The sequence below is a fragment of the Acinonyx jubatus genome, chromosome B4 (genome assembly GCF_027475565.1).
Source record: "Acinonyx jubatus isolate Ajub_Pintada_27869175 chromosome B4, VMU_Ajub_asm_v1.0, whole genome shotgun sequence".
In the NCBI taxonomy this organism is placed as follows: Eukaryota; Metazoa; Chordata; class Mammalia; order Carnivora; family Felidae; genus Acinonyx; species Acinonyx jubatus.
In genome coordinates, this window is record NC_069387.1 from 108,250,953 (window position 1) to 108,266,497 (window position 15,545).

The 15,545-nt window shown below is 37.8% G+C and overlaps 2 protein-coding genes across 12 annotated transcripts in view; one reads left to right on the plus strand and one right to left on the minus strand.

Moving 5' to 3' along the window:
* Positions 1 to 7,777, minus strand: part of CEP290 (centrosomal protein 290) — a 92,036-nt gene extending 84,259 nt beyond the window's left edge. For 2 of the 7 annotated variants that reach the window (XR_008300379.1, XM_053226570.1), the window contains exons 1-5: positions 6,716 to 7,775; positions 6,482 to 6,559; positions 5,447 to 5,516; positions 5,136 to 5,182; positions 2,555 to 2,698 (exon numbers count right to left, since the gene is read on the minus strand). Coding sequence is in view for 5 of the 7 variants with exons in the window: in XM_053226570.1 (XP_053082545.1) it covers positions 2,555 to 2,698; positions 5,136 to 5,182; positions 5,447 to 5,516; positions 6,482 to 6,559; positions 6,716 to 6,892 (516 nt within the window). In the remaining 2 variants the exon portion in view is untranslated. Of the gene's footprint in view, positions 1 to 2,554; positions 2,699 to 5,135; positions 5,183 to 5,446; positions 5,517 to 6,481; positions 6,560 to 6,715 lie in introns of all 7 variants that reach the window. The other 5 variants (XM_053226568.1, XR_008300380.1, XM_053226567.1 and 2 more) reach the window with 5 other exon arrangements.
* Positions 7,778 to 7,798: 21 nt separating this feature from the next.
* Positions 7,799 to 15,545, plus strand: part of TMTC3 (transmembrane O-mannosyltransferase targeting cadherins 3) — a 60,445-nt gene continuing 52,698 nt past the window's right edge. For 4 of the 5 annotated variants that reach the window (XR_003424320.2, XR_003424321.2, XR_003424319.2 and 1 more), the window contains exon 1: positions 7,799 to 8,000. The gene's annotated coding sequence lies outside the window, so the exon portion shown is untranslated. Of the gene's footprint in view, positions 8,001 to 8,121; positions 8,253 to 15,545 lie in introns of those variants that run through there. The other variant, XR_008300381.1, reaches the window with a different exon arrangement.

Sequence of the window (15,545 nt, forward strand, 5' to 3'; positions counted from 1 at the left end):
CCTTTCTAAAGTGCTGTTCCTTGAAGCACCTCTTCCTATTCATTAGACATTTCTCAGAGATCTCCTTACAGTCATTTCTATGGCTTCAATATCTATGTTGATAACTCACAAATCATCATCCACACTTTCTTTCATGAATTCCAAATCCATAGATCTCTTTTGTGAATATGCCCACCGGGACCTTGGACTCAACATGTATAAAGGTGAAAACTAATTGCACACCTTCTAAACCCCTCCTGCATCCCTACTTAGTGGGGCCCCTCTCCTTTCCTCCCTCTTGTCTGACAATCAATCATTCACTACATCCAATTACACCTACCTCTCTAAACGTGTCTCCAGCCCTTAATCCCTTGAGTTATGACTTTAATTAGTCCATCATTGGCACCTGCCTGAATTACCACACCTGTCTCCTTACTATTCTTAGTCCCCTTCAATCCACTCTCTCTAAAGCTGAATAAATTTCAAAAATATAGATCTCATCATGATATTCTTGGATTCAAAATTCTTCATTGGTTCCTTTTAGGAAAAGGAGCAAACTCCTTAGAAACTGGCCTGTGCTTATCTCTCCAGAGGATCACAAATGTTTGAACTAGGAAGGCAGGATAGTATAGTGGTTTAGAACACAGACTCACTGAGTAAGTTTGGATTTAAATCCTGGTCTTACAACTTATTATTTCTGTAACCATGGACAATTACTTAATCTTTCTGTGCCTCAGTTTCCTCATCTATAGCATGGGGAAATGTTACCTATCTTATATGGTAAGTATGAAATGAGGAATAACAAATGAGTGCATATAAAGTAACTGGCAATTAGTAAGGATTCTATACTAGCTATTTTACTTATATTTCAGCCAGAATGAGTAACTGTAGTTCCCTGAATTCACCATGCCATCTCTTCCCTCTAGATCTTAGCAAATGCTGTATCTTCAGCCTGGAATGCCATTTCTTTCACCACCAAGGCCATCCCATTCCCTTGCCAGACTAACTCCTACTTCAGTCTCAGTTTACAAATCACTTCCTGAACCTCAAGATTGATTTAGATATCCCACCCGAGTATCATCCATGTTACATTTGTTATTGACAATGAATATCAAGAAGCAGAATATTATTGCCCTGTCTCTGGCAAGCTGTGAATACTCAATAAAACTGAATGACTGGTTAAGGGCAAAGAAGAAATTGCCAACAACTCATACTCATATTCCATCTCAAAGAATCTAGCAACTGGAATGGTATATAGCCTATGTATTCAAGCTTTCTGTGTATGTACCTATGAATAACAATAGTAGTCTAAGAAGAATGGGCAAGGTAGTTGTGATTCGCTAAGGGTATGTGGTATGAATGACAAAAAGTTGACTAATACATGGGCTAGACAGAAGAACAATGGTCTAGAAAACCACAAACATCCCAACAAGCAATTCCATTACTGTATATCATAGGTTAAATCCCTTATGATTATTTTTTTTAACATTTATTTTTGAGACACAGAAAGAGACAAAGCATGAGTGGGGGAGGGGCGGAGAGAGAATCTGAAGCAGGCTCCTGGTTCTGAGCTGTCAGCACAGAGCTGGATGCGCGGCTCAAACCTACGAACTGTGAGATCATGACCTGAGCCAAAGTTGGATGCTTAACCGACTGAGTCACCCAGGCACCCCCAAATCCTTTATGATTATTAAGAAAGCCATAGGTCTATTATGTTTTACTGAGTCAACTAAACAGACAATCCTCTAAGAACTTATTTCTAATCTTTAGGTACCATTAATCCATACTTTTTCCACTGCAACAAGGGTATAAATAGCTCACTCTTATATGAAATCTTCTAAATTATATAAGAAAATGGATACAGCAAGAATAGGGATGTTTTTCCTTACAAATAAATTTATAACAGATTCTTTTAAATAGCAACATCACCTTATAATCATTGTTGTTTATATAAAATTTACCACCTTCTATTTCTAAGAGAACAATGGACAAAATAAGATCTCAGGATGTAATACACCATTCACTTAAAGGACACAAAGGTAGAGAAAGCCTCTGAGAATCTGGGATGGGACAGTTACCACACTTGGGCAGCAGATTTTGTATAAGTTGACTGACAGGTGAGGCAAATTAGGAAACGTGTTGTTTTCCGACAGGAATTTACAAATTCATCTGCCAAAAATTTTGCTTTCAAACTAAATTTAAGTGTACACTGCATGAATTATTTTATAAATAACAAGGAATAACCTAAAAGGTAATGACTATATTTGTATAAATGATGAAATATTATGATTTAAAATATGCATTGATTTACAAAATGCTGGCATTAACACAACTTAAGAACCTTTACTTTTTTATGGATAGCTATTTATTGCATAAAGTTGAGGTACTCTTGAAGACAAGGAATTTGATTTAAAGATGTGATGACAACATGAACAGTGATGTAAAACCTTAGAGATAAGTATACAGTACATCAATTCTCACATAAAACATACTGATACTTACCACTATAAAATGCATAATCAGGTGTTTTTACGTAACTTAAATGGTTAAGATTCATTGAAAAAATGTTCCTTACTTGTTCATTAACTTTCTTCTCTTTCTCCAACTCCTTTTCCATGTCCTCCAATTCTCTATCTTTTTGTTCCAATTGCTTTTCAAGTTGGCGAATTTCATCACGTAAAAACCGAGTGTCACGACCACCTGCAGATTGCTGAGCCATCTTAAATTAAACCAAAACTATAAATCAATCTCATTATAATTGGAGAATCAACAACAAACTGACTTTAAATGTGTATTATAATTAGCACCAGATGTTTAAAATCATGTTAGCTTAAGAACCTGTTTTTAAAACTGTTTATTTAAGCTTTAGTTTGCAGACTGGCAAGCCCTTAAGCTTTTTCTGAGCCACCCACAGCTACAAATGGACTGTCAATCATTCAGGCTCTATTATAATCACTGAGCCACAGACCCCAGACTAAACTACACAGGCAGAGAACACAGGCAATGAGCTATGAAGGCTTCTCCTGAGCATCAGAGCTCTGAAACCAGGCTACAACTCACCAGGGCCTCCACCCAGTCGCTGACCTCTGGTGCTCTTAACCTGCCCTTTCCCTCAGACTCTCTTTAGACCATTGCTGTCTAACAGGACTTTCTAGGATAATGGAAATGTTCTCTGCACAGTAGAGTACTACAGCCACTACCTACATGTGGCTTTGAGCACTTGAAATGTGGCTACTGCAACCACAGAATTGAATTTTTAATTTTAATTGTAATGAATTTAAGTTTAAGTAGCCACTTGCAAATAACCACAAGTGATTAGTGTTACTGTACTAGATTGGCCTAGACTAAGGTCATCTTTAAAATGTTGTGCCAGATTGGGCACCTGGCTGGCTTAGTAAGTAGGGCATTCAACTCTTGATCTCATGGTCATGAGTTCCAGCCTCACATTAGGGGATTAAAAAAAAAAAAAAAAAAATCTTATGGCAAATTAAATCCATTTCACTTCATGTTCCTGTTATTTGGACTCATAGTCCAAAACATCCTTTTGTCATCTACCTGTCTCACATTCATCTCTTTACAATACAGTTGTATTAATCCTATATAATACTTTTCTCACTCTTTTCCTCCTTCAGAAAACCTTCCATTGTGCTCTCAAAAATCAAGATAAATTAATATTTTATACCCCCAGCCCTTTTACTGAATCATACTCTCCATCTCCTTGCCTTAGGTCCAATTTGGTTCCTTTAATATACTAATTCCTTTGGAAGTCTTTTAATTGGGAGATGCTCATTCTTTCACATCCCATAGACCTCAGGGTCAAGACATGGTGTTGATTTACCTCAATCTGCAACTTCCAGGCTATCCTTCCTCCACCATTTTGTGAAAACTCCAGCTGCTTTGAATTCCACATGATATCCAGTTATCTAATCCCTACCTACTCAGGGTAGTAGCAAACTACTAACTTCCCAACTGTTCCCTCTCAAAATTCATTGAGAATTTTTGGCACATGGCTCCTAGTCTTCCACAAAAAGCCCCACTAAGCAGTTTCCACATCCATATAACTCTCATTCTGGTCTCTCTCTCATTATTATTTTTTTTTTTTACATGCTTCTTGAATTCACTATAGCCTCCCACTTTCATGCCCACACCAGAACATTGTGCCAGCAGAAACATTCTCTCATGATTCCTAGTATACCTGCCCTCTGACCTCACAGGACCTTCTAATCCCTGGACTCCTCTCTAACCTCTCCCACCAATCAAATCTTGATTTCTTTACCCATCAGCTGAGATTTCATAATCACCACATCAACCAGTTTCTTACTAGTATCTCCCACAGCCCTATCCTTCCATTCCACAGCAGGTACCTGGCTAAACACTAACAGAATGAATCCAACTTCAGAATTAATTTAGTAAGTATTAACTGAGAGTGGCTGATATTCTTCTAGGAGATGGATATACAGTAGGGGATAAAAAATAACTCCTCCTAGTTCACAGTTAATAAGTAAAAGAATCAGGATTTGAACGCAAATCATCTGACTCTATATCTCCTAATCTCCACTTCATTCTCCACTATTTTTGAAGCTTAATCTTCCTTAAAATTTGACCATACATCTTCCCCTCTTATTTTTAGCAATCCCTCCAATCTCTCCACTTCCAGGTACTAAACCTACAAACATAAAAGCTTCTATACACATCCATTCTTCCTATTAAAAAGAAGGTCTTTTCTCCCTTTTAAAGGCTAATTTTAATAGCACATTCCTTCCCACATTCTCAGGAATTTCAATGTATTGGTTCCTTAACACTACATTCATATTTTGGCTCTTAGCTTTCTCAAAAGCTACTTCTTCTGCCATATTCTTCTGTCACTATTCCTCAAATTCCCATATGCCTCCATGCCAGCTCAGTTACTAGTAATCTTCTGTATAACCCTCTAGTCTGTAAACTTCAGGATATTTAATGTTTTTATTTTGTTCACAACTGAATGCTCAATTCTTAGAATTTAAGGTATGTAATAAATATATAAAATATATGTTGAACAATTAATTATGAACACAATAACACTCTTGTGATTTTCCAGACAGTAGGAAATTGTAAAAGTATTAATTCAAAGTAATAAAATTAACAATTACACCCTAGGGAAATACAAAAGGACATACCTCCAGTTCATTTTCCAGTTTCATTACTTTAGTTTTTAATTGATTTTCTATTAAAAAAAAAGTTTCAATTGGTCAGATTTATCTCAAAACAAACTTTTACATAAATTTCAATAAAGTAATAAAATTATTTTTAAAGACTCCATCATGATTGTGATAAGGTAACATAAGAGAAAGTAACTTCTATACCTCATCCATAAAACAGGAGTTCTAGACATGTCTTTCAAAGTAAGTTGGGAATACACACATTTTATAGAATATGTTAAACGGAGTCCCCTATTGGACACTATGATAAACTTCTTCCAGGGCATTACCGAATTTTGCTTGTTCTTCTCCAGCTTTCTCAACTTCCTCCAAAGCTAGTTCTACTTCTTGAGCTTTCATCTAAACATTTAAAAAGAAAAGTTATTTCAATATGCCTTTACAAAAGCACTGAAAACAAGGACTTTGTTTCATTTGCTTTCCTAGTATTTAATGCCTTCAGTACCTGGGATATGGAGATTTTCAGTAAATGTTTGTTGAATAGATGACTTTCTTATTTAAGGATATGACAGCTTCAAAATATCTTTGATTCCTCTTTTTCTCCTCAATCTCATACATGGTAATGTAACTTTTCTAATGTTCTAATTTTTCCGTAATGTTTTCTACTATCTTTTCCTATTCCAATTGTAATTATTCTAGTCCAGAATCTTATGTTTAACCTCCTTCACAACGTTCTGTCTAAACAGCTTCAATTCCCTTCATTCTGTCCTTTTAACATACCTAGTTCAGCCTTCCTGAGGAATACTTTTGAATCAATCGTGGCTCAAAAATCCTAACAGCTCCTCATAGGTGATAGCATAAAACATACTTAGACTACTGTAAACTATACCCAACATTTATTTTCTCTACAACTTACTATTAACTTTCTGCACCTGTCTCCTCAAATGTAAAGAATAAGCACATTTTCTAGTCCCAGTTTTTATTTAGGGTGATTTCTACCTGCAGTATACTCATTGGCCTTTGCCCTTTATGAGGCCTCTCACACCAAAATCTCTCCCCTTCCTAACAAATCCCTACAGAAGTCATTCATATTTTTCATTCTGACTTCAGAATTATGTTAACATAATTAACAAAGGACCTCCGTATGTTATTTTTAAACACCCCCATCCTGTTTCCCTTATACATTCTTCTAGGAACTTTAGAGCAGAAACTAGCAATGTTTTGCACACTAAAATCCTCAATCCACATTTGAAGCAATCTCATTTTCAGTGATCTTGGTACTTTCATAAAGATTAACTTATTTAAGAACAGTTCCTTAAACGTCCTCTAATAGTCAAAACCATTGTTAAAACCCACAGCATACAAACCTTCATTAGTGATTGAGTAATTCTGAAAAGGTGTATCACATTTTCTTGACTTGCATGTTTTAGCTCACTTATTTCCACCTAAGTAAAGAGAAAGCAACTATTTTATATTTTATAACCCTTAGTCAAAATATGAGAACTCTTCCATTTGTGACATTCATTGATTTCGTGGACAACTTAATCATAGTTGTGCGTGTATGTACACAAACAACTATGTATTGTTTATCAGTTAAGCACCTTGGATAAGGAAACCAGTAAATTATCTGCCAATTCTTCTTGACGAGGCAGGTCATCTGGGTCAACTTTTATTATTTCTTTCCAGTTTATATTAGGTGGCATCGTGAAATCTTTCACTGCGCTTTTACCTTCTGTAACAAAACAGGTGGGTATTAGCATTTTCAATGTAAACAACATTACTGTTTTTGTAGATTACATCATTATAACTCTAAGATGTTAGCAAAGAGCAATGGCTCCTTAATTGTATGACAGATATACATATATACAGATATATATAGCCTTGATCAAAATTACAGCTGGCACAAACCAGCAGATGCTGCACCAGCTGAATAAACTACAAGCTCCCTTCCTAAGACTCATCTAGATCAGAACTAAGGTTCTGCGTCTCCTCCTCTACGCCCCCCCTTACCACTAGAGGCGCTCGAATATCTAATGGTGCCAAGCGCGGGGCTGCCTGGAAGGCTGAAAATGAATTCTGATTCGGAGAAGCAGGAATTGGGGGTAAAAAGGGTGCGGAAACGGCTGAAATGGGCGCAGGTAGGCCGAGGAAACCAGGGCCGAAGCTAGAAGACAAATGGGTTGCCAAGCAAAGACTAGGGAGCAGGGAAGCTAGGCTGTTACATACGGGCCCTGAGGCTTAAAGAACCTGCTTGGAAACAAACTGGCTGCTCCCTCTCACCAAAATCCACCCACCTAACCAAGGATGGAAACCAGCAGCGTCCCCTCATCTGCCGCACGGACCAAGCTTGGTCCCGCCGCTACGCCCGACCGCTCCACAGCGCGCTTCCACCGGGTCTCTGGATCCCGCCAACTGGTCCAGTGCAATCAAGAGCGGCAGCGGCTGCTAGGCGACACCATTCCCCACCCAGCAAAAGACGGAACAAGGCCCCGGATGCGAGGGGAGCCTACATTTCACGACCTTGGGTGATGCTTTGCGTTTAGATTCTCCTGCAAGGTCCCTTGTACTCTCTGTTAAAGACTGGGAGAAGGTGAGGGATGAGGACTCCAAATCCCAGAGTGCAGTTCTGCATGCAATGTTTATGCATGCTGGGAAATGAAGTTTCTGAGATGTGGAGGTAGGCCGTTCCCGGCGTGCAATGCGGGAGGCTGCGACGGTGCTGGGGTGGTGGGGGAACGACCCGGAGGCGGGAGGCGCAGTGGCTGAGGCGCGTGTGCGCCGGTGACCAGAATTAGATAGACCATGACTGTGCCTTCGGTGGCGTCACTCGCTGGGCCGCTTTTCCTGAGATTTCCCTAAGCCATCCCCTGGTGGAACTGCTCCCAGGTGAGGTCGGGCTACGGGTCAGCGGCGGGGGAGGAGTTGAGGGGAGCGGTCCAGGCTTAAAGAAGCTCGTGCTTTGGGGCGGAAGGACTCGGTCCAGGTCTGAAGAGGTGGGAAGCACCCTTATCCTTAGGGGTTGCAAACGTTCCCGGGGTGGTACCCTCTGTAAGAAGAAAAAGTTTTAGTTTTCTTTGCTCTCAGAATCCATTCAGTACAGTGGAGTGGGGGCCGCGCCGCCAAGATCGTGATTTCGGGGTGAGTAAAGAATCGAGAAAAGGACACATTCTTTTCTGTCCGCCTTACCTGTAGCACCGTAGCCTTCGTGGATCGGAGGACCTGAAGGTTGAGGTACTGGCATAGAGTGAAGGCTCCCGAGAGGGGAGTTTAGAATTTGTCCAGGCTACTGCTGGGGTGGAGAGAGAAGGGCCTCAGTGCTCACCAGCCCGGAAACTGTCACTTGCTTGGTTACCGAAGATGCCCTTATATGAAAGTGTTCTCAGGTGTTTACAGTTCTTTTGGACAAAGTTTCCCCATCCTGCTGCGCTCAGCCATTCTGAAATATAATATACTAGTAGGTAACTTTCTCAAAACGCCTTAAAGTTGAAATGACATTTTCAACTGTTTGGACCATTGCCTCTTACAATTATCTTCTTTTTAGGACTTTTTCTTAATTGTAATTGGTATATTTTCCTTCTGAAAATATACAGATTTTTTTCCAAACCACGTGTTTGGGTAAAACAAATAGCTCAGTAAAAAATAAAAACATACCGATTTCGTAAGATACAAATCTGATGAATGTCTTTAAAATGTAGGAATGATGATTTTGTTGTATCCTTTACTGAGATTATATGCCACATACTGTTCATTATCTTTTTCACATGCTTACATTACATCCTCAGAACCTGCGTACCTTGTAACTCTAAGTTTTACCTTTTGACTAGTCTGTTCTTTGTTTCAATGAGTTCGTTTTTGTTTTTTGGTTGTTTTGGTTTGGTTTTGTTGTTGTTGTTGTTGTTGTTGTTTTAGATTGCACATGTTAGATCATACGGTATTTGTCTTTTTCCGTCTGACTTACTTCACTTAGCATAATGCTCCCAGGGTCCATCCATGTTGTCCCAAATTGCAAGATTTCATTCTTTTCATGGCTGAATAGTGTTCCGTTGTATGTATATACCACATTTTCTTGATTCATCTGCCAGTAGTCACTTAAGGTATTTCCATGTCTTGGCTATTGTAAATAATTCTGCAATGGATATGGGGGGTATCTGCGATGGATATCTCATCCAGATAGTGGTTTCGTTTGCTTCGGATGTATATCCAGAAGTGTAATTGCTTGATAATATGGTAGTTCTGTTTTAAATCTTGAGTGACCTCCTGGCTGTTTTCTGTAGAGGCTGCACTAGTTTACATTCCCACCAGCAGTGTGCGAGGGTTCTCTCTTCTCCACATCCTTGACCACAGTTGTTATCTTTTGTCTTTAGGATGACAGTAAACTGACAGGTGTGCGGTGGTGTCTCAGGGTTTTGATTTGCATTTCCCTGCTGTAGTGATACTGAGCACCTTTTCATGTACCTGTTGGCCATTTGTAAGTCTTTGGAAGAAGTTCTTTTGTTTTTTTGTTTGTTTAAATGTTTATTTTTGATAGAAAGAATGGGAGAGGGGCAAAGAGAAGAAGACAGAATCCCAAGCAGGCTCTGCCCTGACAAAAAAAAAAAAAGAAACTCTGGGCTCAAACTCACAAACCTGTGAGGTCAAGACCTGGGCCGAAATCAAGAGTTGGACTCTTAACTGACTGAGCCACCCAGGTGCCTATGCCTGTTTTTAAATCAGATTCTTTTGTTTTTTTTTTGCTGTTGAGCTGTTTAAGTTCCTTACATATTTCAGATACTAATCCTTTATCAGATGTATGATTTGCAGGTATTTTCTCCCATTCCATAAGTTGCCTTTTCATTTTGTTAATAGTTTGGTGTGCAGAAGCTTTTTAGTTTAATGTAGTCCCACTTGTTTATTTTTCCTTTTTGCGTTTGGTTTCAAATCCAAAAAAAAAAAATCATTGTCAAGGTCAGTGTCGAGGAGCTTACCTTTATGTTTACTTCTAGGAGTTTTATGGTTTCGGGTCTTACATTCAAGTCTTTAATCCATTTTGTATTGATTTTTGTGAGTACTGTAAGATTATGCACTTTCATTCTTTCACATGTGGCTCTCCAGTTTTCCCAACACCAGTTATTAGACTCTACTTTCTTCGTTATGTATTTTTGGTCCTTTGTTCATTTCTGGGCTGTCTTGTTCCATTAATCTGTATATTTTATGCAAATGCCATAACTATACAAATGCCAATACTATAACTTTGTCACACTATCTCACTTACTCTTCATCACAGTCCAGTGGAGTAGGTGCCTATATTGTCCTCATTTTCCAACTAAGTTAAAAAACTTAAGCTTGGAGAAGTTAAGTACTGTGCTTAAATAGTGTGATATTGGGCATGGATCTTTCTGGCTGGAGGACATTCTCTTGACTGCCATACTACCTCCTCAGGCATGCTGGAACCAGTATCTGTGGAGTGCTTCTTCTTCAGTCTTGCTGTCTGTAGTAAATATCACATTCTAATGATGTAACTTTGTTTACTCAAGAATTTGAATTACGTTTTTCATGTTCAGTTTTTAATTCATAATTTAGCAAGGAAGGGAAGAGATGAGATCTAATCATGTGCTTAAAACTGCATATTTATTTTCGTGGAATCTGATTTTTCTGTAGCACCTTGTTTTTTTTCTTGTTTTTCTTCTTGTTTTTCATTCATTATCACTATTCTGTATATTCATTTACTAGTTTCGTTTGTCTGTTTTCATCTTTACTACCCTTAGTTCCCCTCATCCTCTTGTTCACATTTATATTGCCAGCATCTCAAGGTACCTGGTCTAATGGTAAATTTTATTTTCACTTTTCAGAAATGAAAATAAATTCAGAGAAGCTAAGTAATTTCCTAATAGTTAATGAATCTAAGACTGTTACCCAGATCTCAATTACAGTCCTGACAAAATGCAAAATCTTACTTAAATTTCATTTTTTTTTACTCTAACAATATTTTTGAGCTTGTACACTGTCCTAGCATTGACTTATAACCTCCTTAGGAGCTTTCCAGGTGTAATCCGAAACTGGCTTCTGAACATGGAGGGCAGAGAGACAAAGGGGAAGGCCATTCCAGGTTGGTAGGTGGCAGCTTCACTAAGTAAAGGGTACTTACCTATGAGGCTTGTCTTGCATAGTGGAAAGACTAATGAACCCCTGCACCCACCCAATCTGAAAAGCTTATATAGACAGGCCTTAACTGGGTTCAGTCAAGTATATTGTGCAGGTGTTCTCAACACCATATCATTATCTCAAGGCTATGTCCTTGCAGTAGCCTTTAGGATAGCAAAGCTTGCATGAAAAGCAAACAACCCACATTCCAACTGGAGGGGACAGATCACTTGGGCCCAATTTATAGATCAGCTGGCAGTCACATTTGTTTTTTGTTTTTTTTTTTTTTTAAGTTTATTTTGGCGTGCAGGTGGGGAAAAGGCAGAGGGGGAGAAAGAGAGAATCCTGAGCTGACTCTGTGCTGTCAGCACAGAGCCCTATGCGGGGCTCAATCCCACAAACATGACCTGAGCCAAAATCAAAAATTGGAGGTCTAACCAACTGGCCCACTCAGGCCCCCCTGTCAGTCACATCTTTTCAATGACCTTCCCCAACAGCTAGACAAGGGCGATACAACAGGAAACAAGTTTGCTATGGTCTAGGTCCTTATGCATTATAGTATGTACGTAGCTGTGAATCAAATTTAACTCAAGTTCTACTTCAGTCACTCTAATTTTGAGGAAAATCACTAAAACTGTTATTTTTTTTTTTATCATATTTTCTGCATCAGTCAGTTTTTACCAAGAGAAGAGTGATACCAAGAGATGTGATAATTTCATAAATGTCCTTGCTACAGGAACGCTTGCCTGGACCTGCCTTCTGTCTTCTCTCTGGTTTTATGAGCAGTTTTATTTAATCAAAATCATTTCACAAAAAACACTTTCCCTTTTGTAATTGCTACCTCTGTTCCCTGTATCAGTCAACTTATTTTGTTCAGATGTTACTTCCATTCCCTTTTTTGCTGCTTTGTCAAGAAAATGAATGGTAGGTTATTTTCCAGCATCTATAATAAAGCATAACCATGAGAACTTTAGTATCCACTGTGTATAAAACATTTCATTTTGTCTGTTCTAGTAGAGAAGACTCAGTGTGCAGCAAGCTGACACTTGTCTCTTGACATGAGACTGGAAAGATTAGGAAGAGTCAGAGTAAATACTTCATAAACTTTGCAGGCCAAAGTTTTATACACTTTAAAGTAGTCATAAAATATAGATTATTCTTATTGAAGAAGATCATGAAATTATTGAACTGAGAGAACTCTACTTTCCAGGTTAGTCACAAATTCATACAAAATTTTCCTGTAGGTTTATTTTTTCCACAGTTGTACTACTGGATTTTTAGAAAAAGGGGTACATGGTAACAAACACCTATGAGAATCTCATCTTTGATATAATGGTCAAGTAAGCATTTTTGCTTTCCTTTCTTTATGTTTAACAGCATGTAAGGTACTATCATCTCTAGGTAAAGAAAGAGAAGCATTGAACCCTCTCTCCATGTCACAAGGCTTCTCATTTGCAGTGAGCTTGAGCTTGGAGCAGAAGACAATCCCTAAAGTTAAATCAAGTTGAGGGTTTTGATTATTATGTTGGCATTGAGCACGTCAATTACTGAATGGAACTGTTTGCAACTTAATGTGATTGTATAACTCTTAATTACCTAACTATATTTAGAAATCCTGGGAACTGTCCACGTTTTTTAAAGTAACATTTTATAACCTTATGTTTTGTAAACCTTTAAATTCAACCTAAAAGTCTTATTATGTTTGTAAACTTACACGCCCCCCCACCCCCTTTTTTATATAACTCAAATTGAAAGGACTAAATGCATAAGCTACATTTAAAACTTGGTTAAATTGCCTTAATTTAAAATTGCATTTATAATTTTAATATATTTTTATTATTTTTTTAATGTTTATTTTTGAGAGAGAGCATGAGCATGGGAGGGGCAGAGAGAGAGGGGGAGACAGAATTTGAAGCAGGCTCTGTGCTGAGAGCAAAGAGCCAGATAGGAGGCTCAAACTCAGGAACCCGTGAGATCATGACCTGAGCCGAAGTCGGATGCTTAACCAACTGAGCCTAATTTTTATTCAAGGACTCAAGACACCTGACTTAAAAAGCAAAATTTTCTCAGTACTTAAAACAATTTGTATACACCTAATAAATTAAACTTAAAACTATAGCAACTCCCAAGTCTTTACAAAAATTCCAATATATTTGCAAACTTGGCTAAATTAGTATACTTTTCAGCTAAAAAGCCTAAATCCACAAACTGCATGGCCAATAATTTAATATTATGTATATTTTACATATCATTGTGTCATATAAAATTGCATTTTAAATTATTTTTGAAGCTAATATATCAAGAGTCTACAGTGTATAAGATTATTCTGAACATTATAAGTACTCTAATAATCAAATACATGTTAATTCCCAAATATAACTGTGAAGTAGTAAAACCACGGGTTTAATTTACTCCTATTTCCTCTATTTATTTTAATTTTTCCTGTGGTGAGAATGTTTAACCAAATAGTTTAACAGCAGTTTGGGGTAAGAACTCCAAGTGTCACCAGGTCAGGGACCTGACATTATTTATGGGAGAGAGGTTTCTGACCGATACACAAGACCTGATTTTCATCTATACCATGGTGGATGTTCTGAGTTGTTTTGTTTTCCTAAATTTCAATTACACACACACACACTGTAAGAGTAACATGGTTCTCACCATTAGGTGCTCTGTTTATACCTTCTTGGGAGTGTTGTTCAAGAACCTTCTGACCTATTCTAGTATGAAGTGGTTAGTTGACTTGCTTGCATGGTTGTCATTCTGGGTATTTCTTTTTTTGCTTTGTTTTGTTTAGTTTTTGTTTTCTTCTGGGTATTTCTTTTGTTGCTATCTTGCATTGGATCCCCTGTCTCCTGATTTCCCTCTCTCTGTTTCTTAGTATACTCCCTAATTTTACTGGTATACATCTTCTATTAGTTTCCTGAAAAGAGGAGACAGAGGTAATGTTTTTAAGACCTTGAATGTCTTAAAATATTTTTATTCTAGTTTCTTAGTTGGGTAATTTGTGTTTATTAACATAGAATTTTAGGTTGGAAATTATTATCCCTCAGAAACTTGAAGCATTACTCCCTTTTTCTTCTGCATCTAGCTTCCAGTATTAGTGAAAGAAAAAAAAAAGATTTGTTTGGATTCATAATCTTTGGTATGGAACCTGTTTTCTTTGTGGAAGCTTTTAGAGTCCTTTTTGTTTGTTTCCAGAGTTGTAATATTTTATAAGATTCTATACCAGTTTGTAAAAAAGAGCTGGAGTGTCTCAAAATGTATATAGACAGACTTCTGGTTAACCCTCATTTTCAGTTTGCTACCTTCTGACTTGTGTCTCTGTGTCAGACACCTTGTATTTCACCTATTTCAGAGAGGAAGTCTCTGATCTTCTCCCCTGCTATAGAAGAGGTCACTTGCCTGTACCCAATGGGAAAGGGGTCTAAATTCTAACAAATCCATATGTTCCAACCTATTTCTTGAGATCTTGTCACCAGTTTTGAGATTGATGCTGGCAGGGATGCAAAAAACTTTCTAAGTTTTCCACCTTAAGCTTTAGATTCACTTTCCTGAGCTCTGTTAGGTCACTTGATAAATTTTGTTTTTCCAGCTTCCAAAACTTGCTATGATTGCCTCTCCAGTGGTGTTTATCCTTGGGAATTTATACCCCCCTTTCTTTTCTCTTTTAATACTTTGTCATTTTAGTGTGTAGTTGAGAATGAGTGAGGCAAATAATGCCTGGTCAGTCTCCAATCTTTAAACAAGTGCTATCAGCTTTTTCTATGATAATAAGGTATAAGGTCTTACTCTTTAGAGATGATAAATCACTTGTGGACTCAAGATAAACCCTTAGATAATTTTTCTTTTAGTTAAAACTATCCTTCAAAAGGTACAGCTAATTTCCTTTGGTGATTGGTAGCATTGGATTTTGCATTTCTTTAAGTGTAATATATTCTAAGGTTTTCCTATCCAATTCTAAAGGCACTTTAATAGGCTTGTGTGTGTATCTTTATATAAACGTACATCTGATTTTAAATCTCTCTCTGCCCTCCCTACTGTATTCTTCCTCTCTACATCTAGGCCAGATGTATATCAGGCCTTAGATCTTTTGGCTCTGTGAGTGATGTATTGTTTCTTCTTGCTGCTATAACAAATTATCACAAACATGCTGGCTTAAAGTAACAAAAATTCTATTTATTTATTTTTTTACTGTTTACTTATTCTTGAGAAGAGAGAGCATGAGCAGGGGAGGGTCAGAAAGTGGGAGACACTGAATCCCAAGCAGGCTCCAAGCTGTCAGCACAGAGTACGATGCAGGGCTCAAAC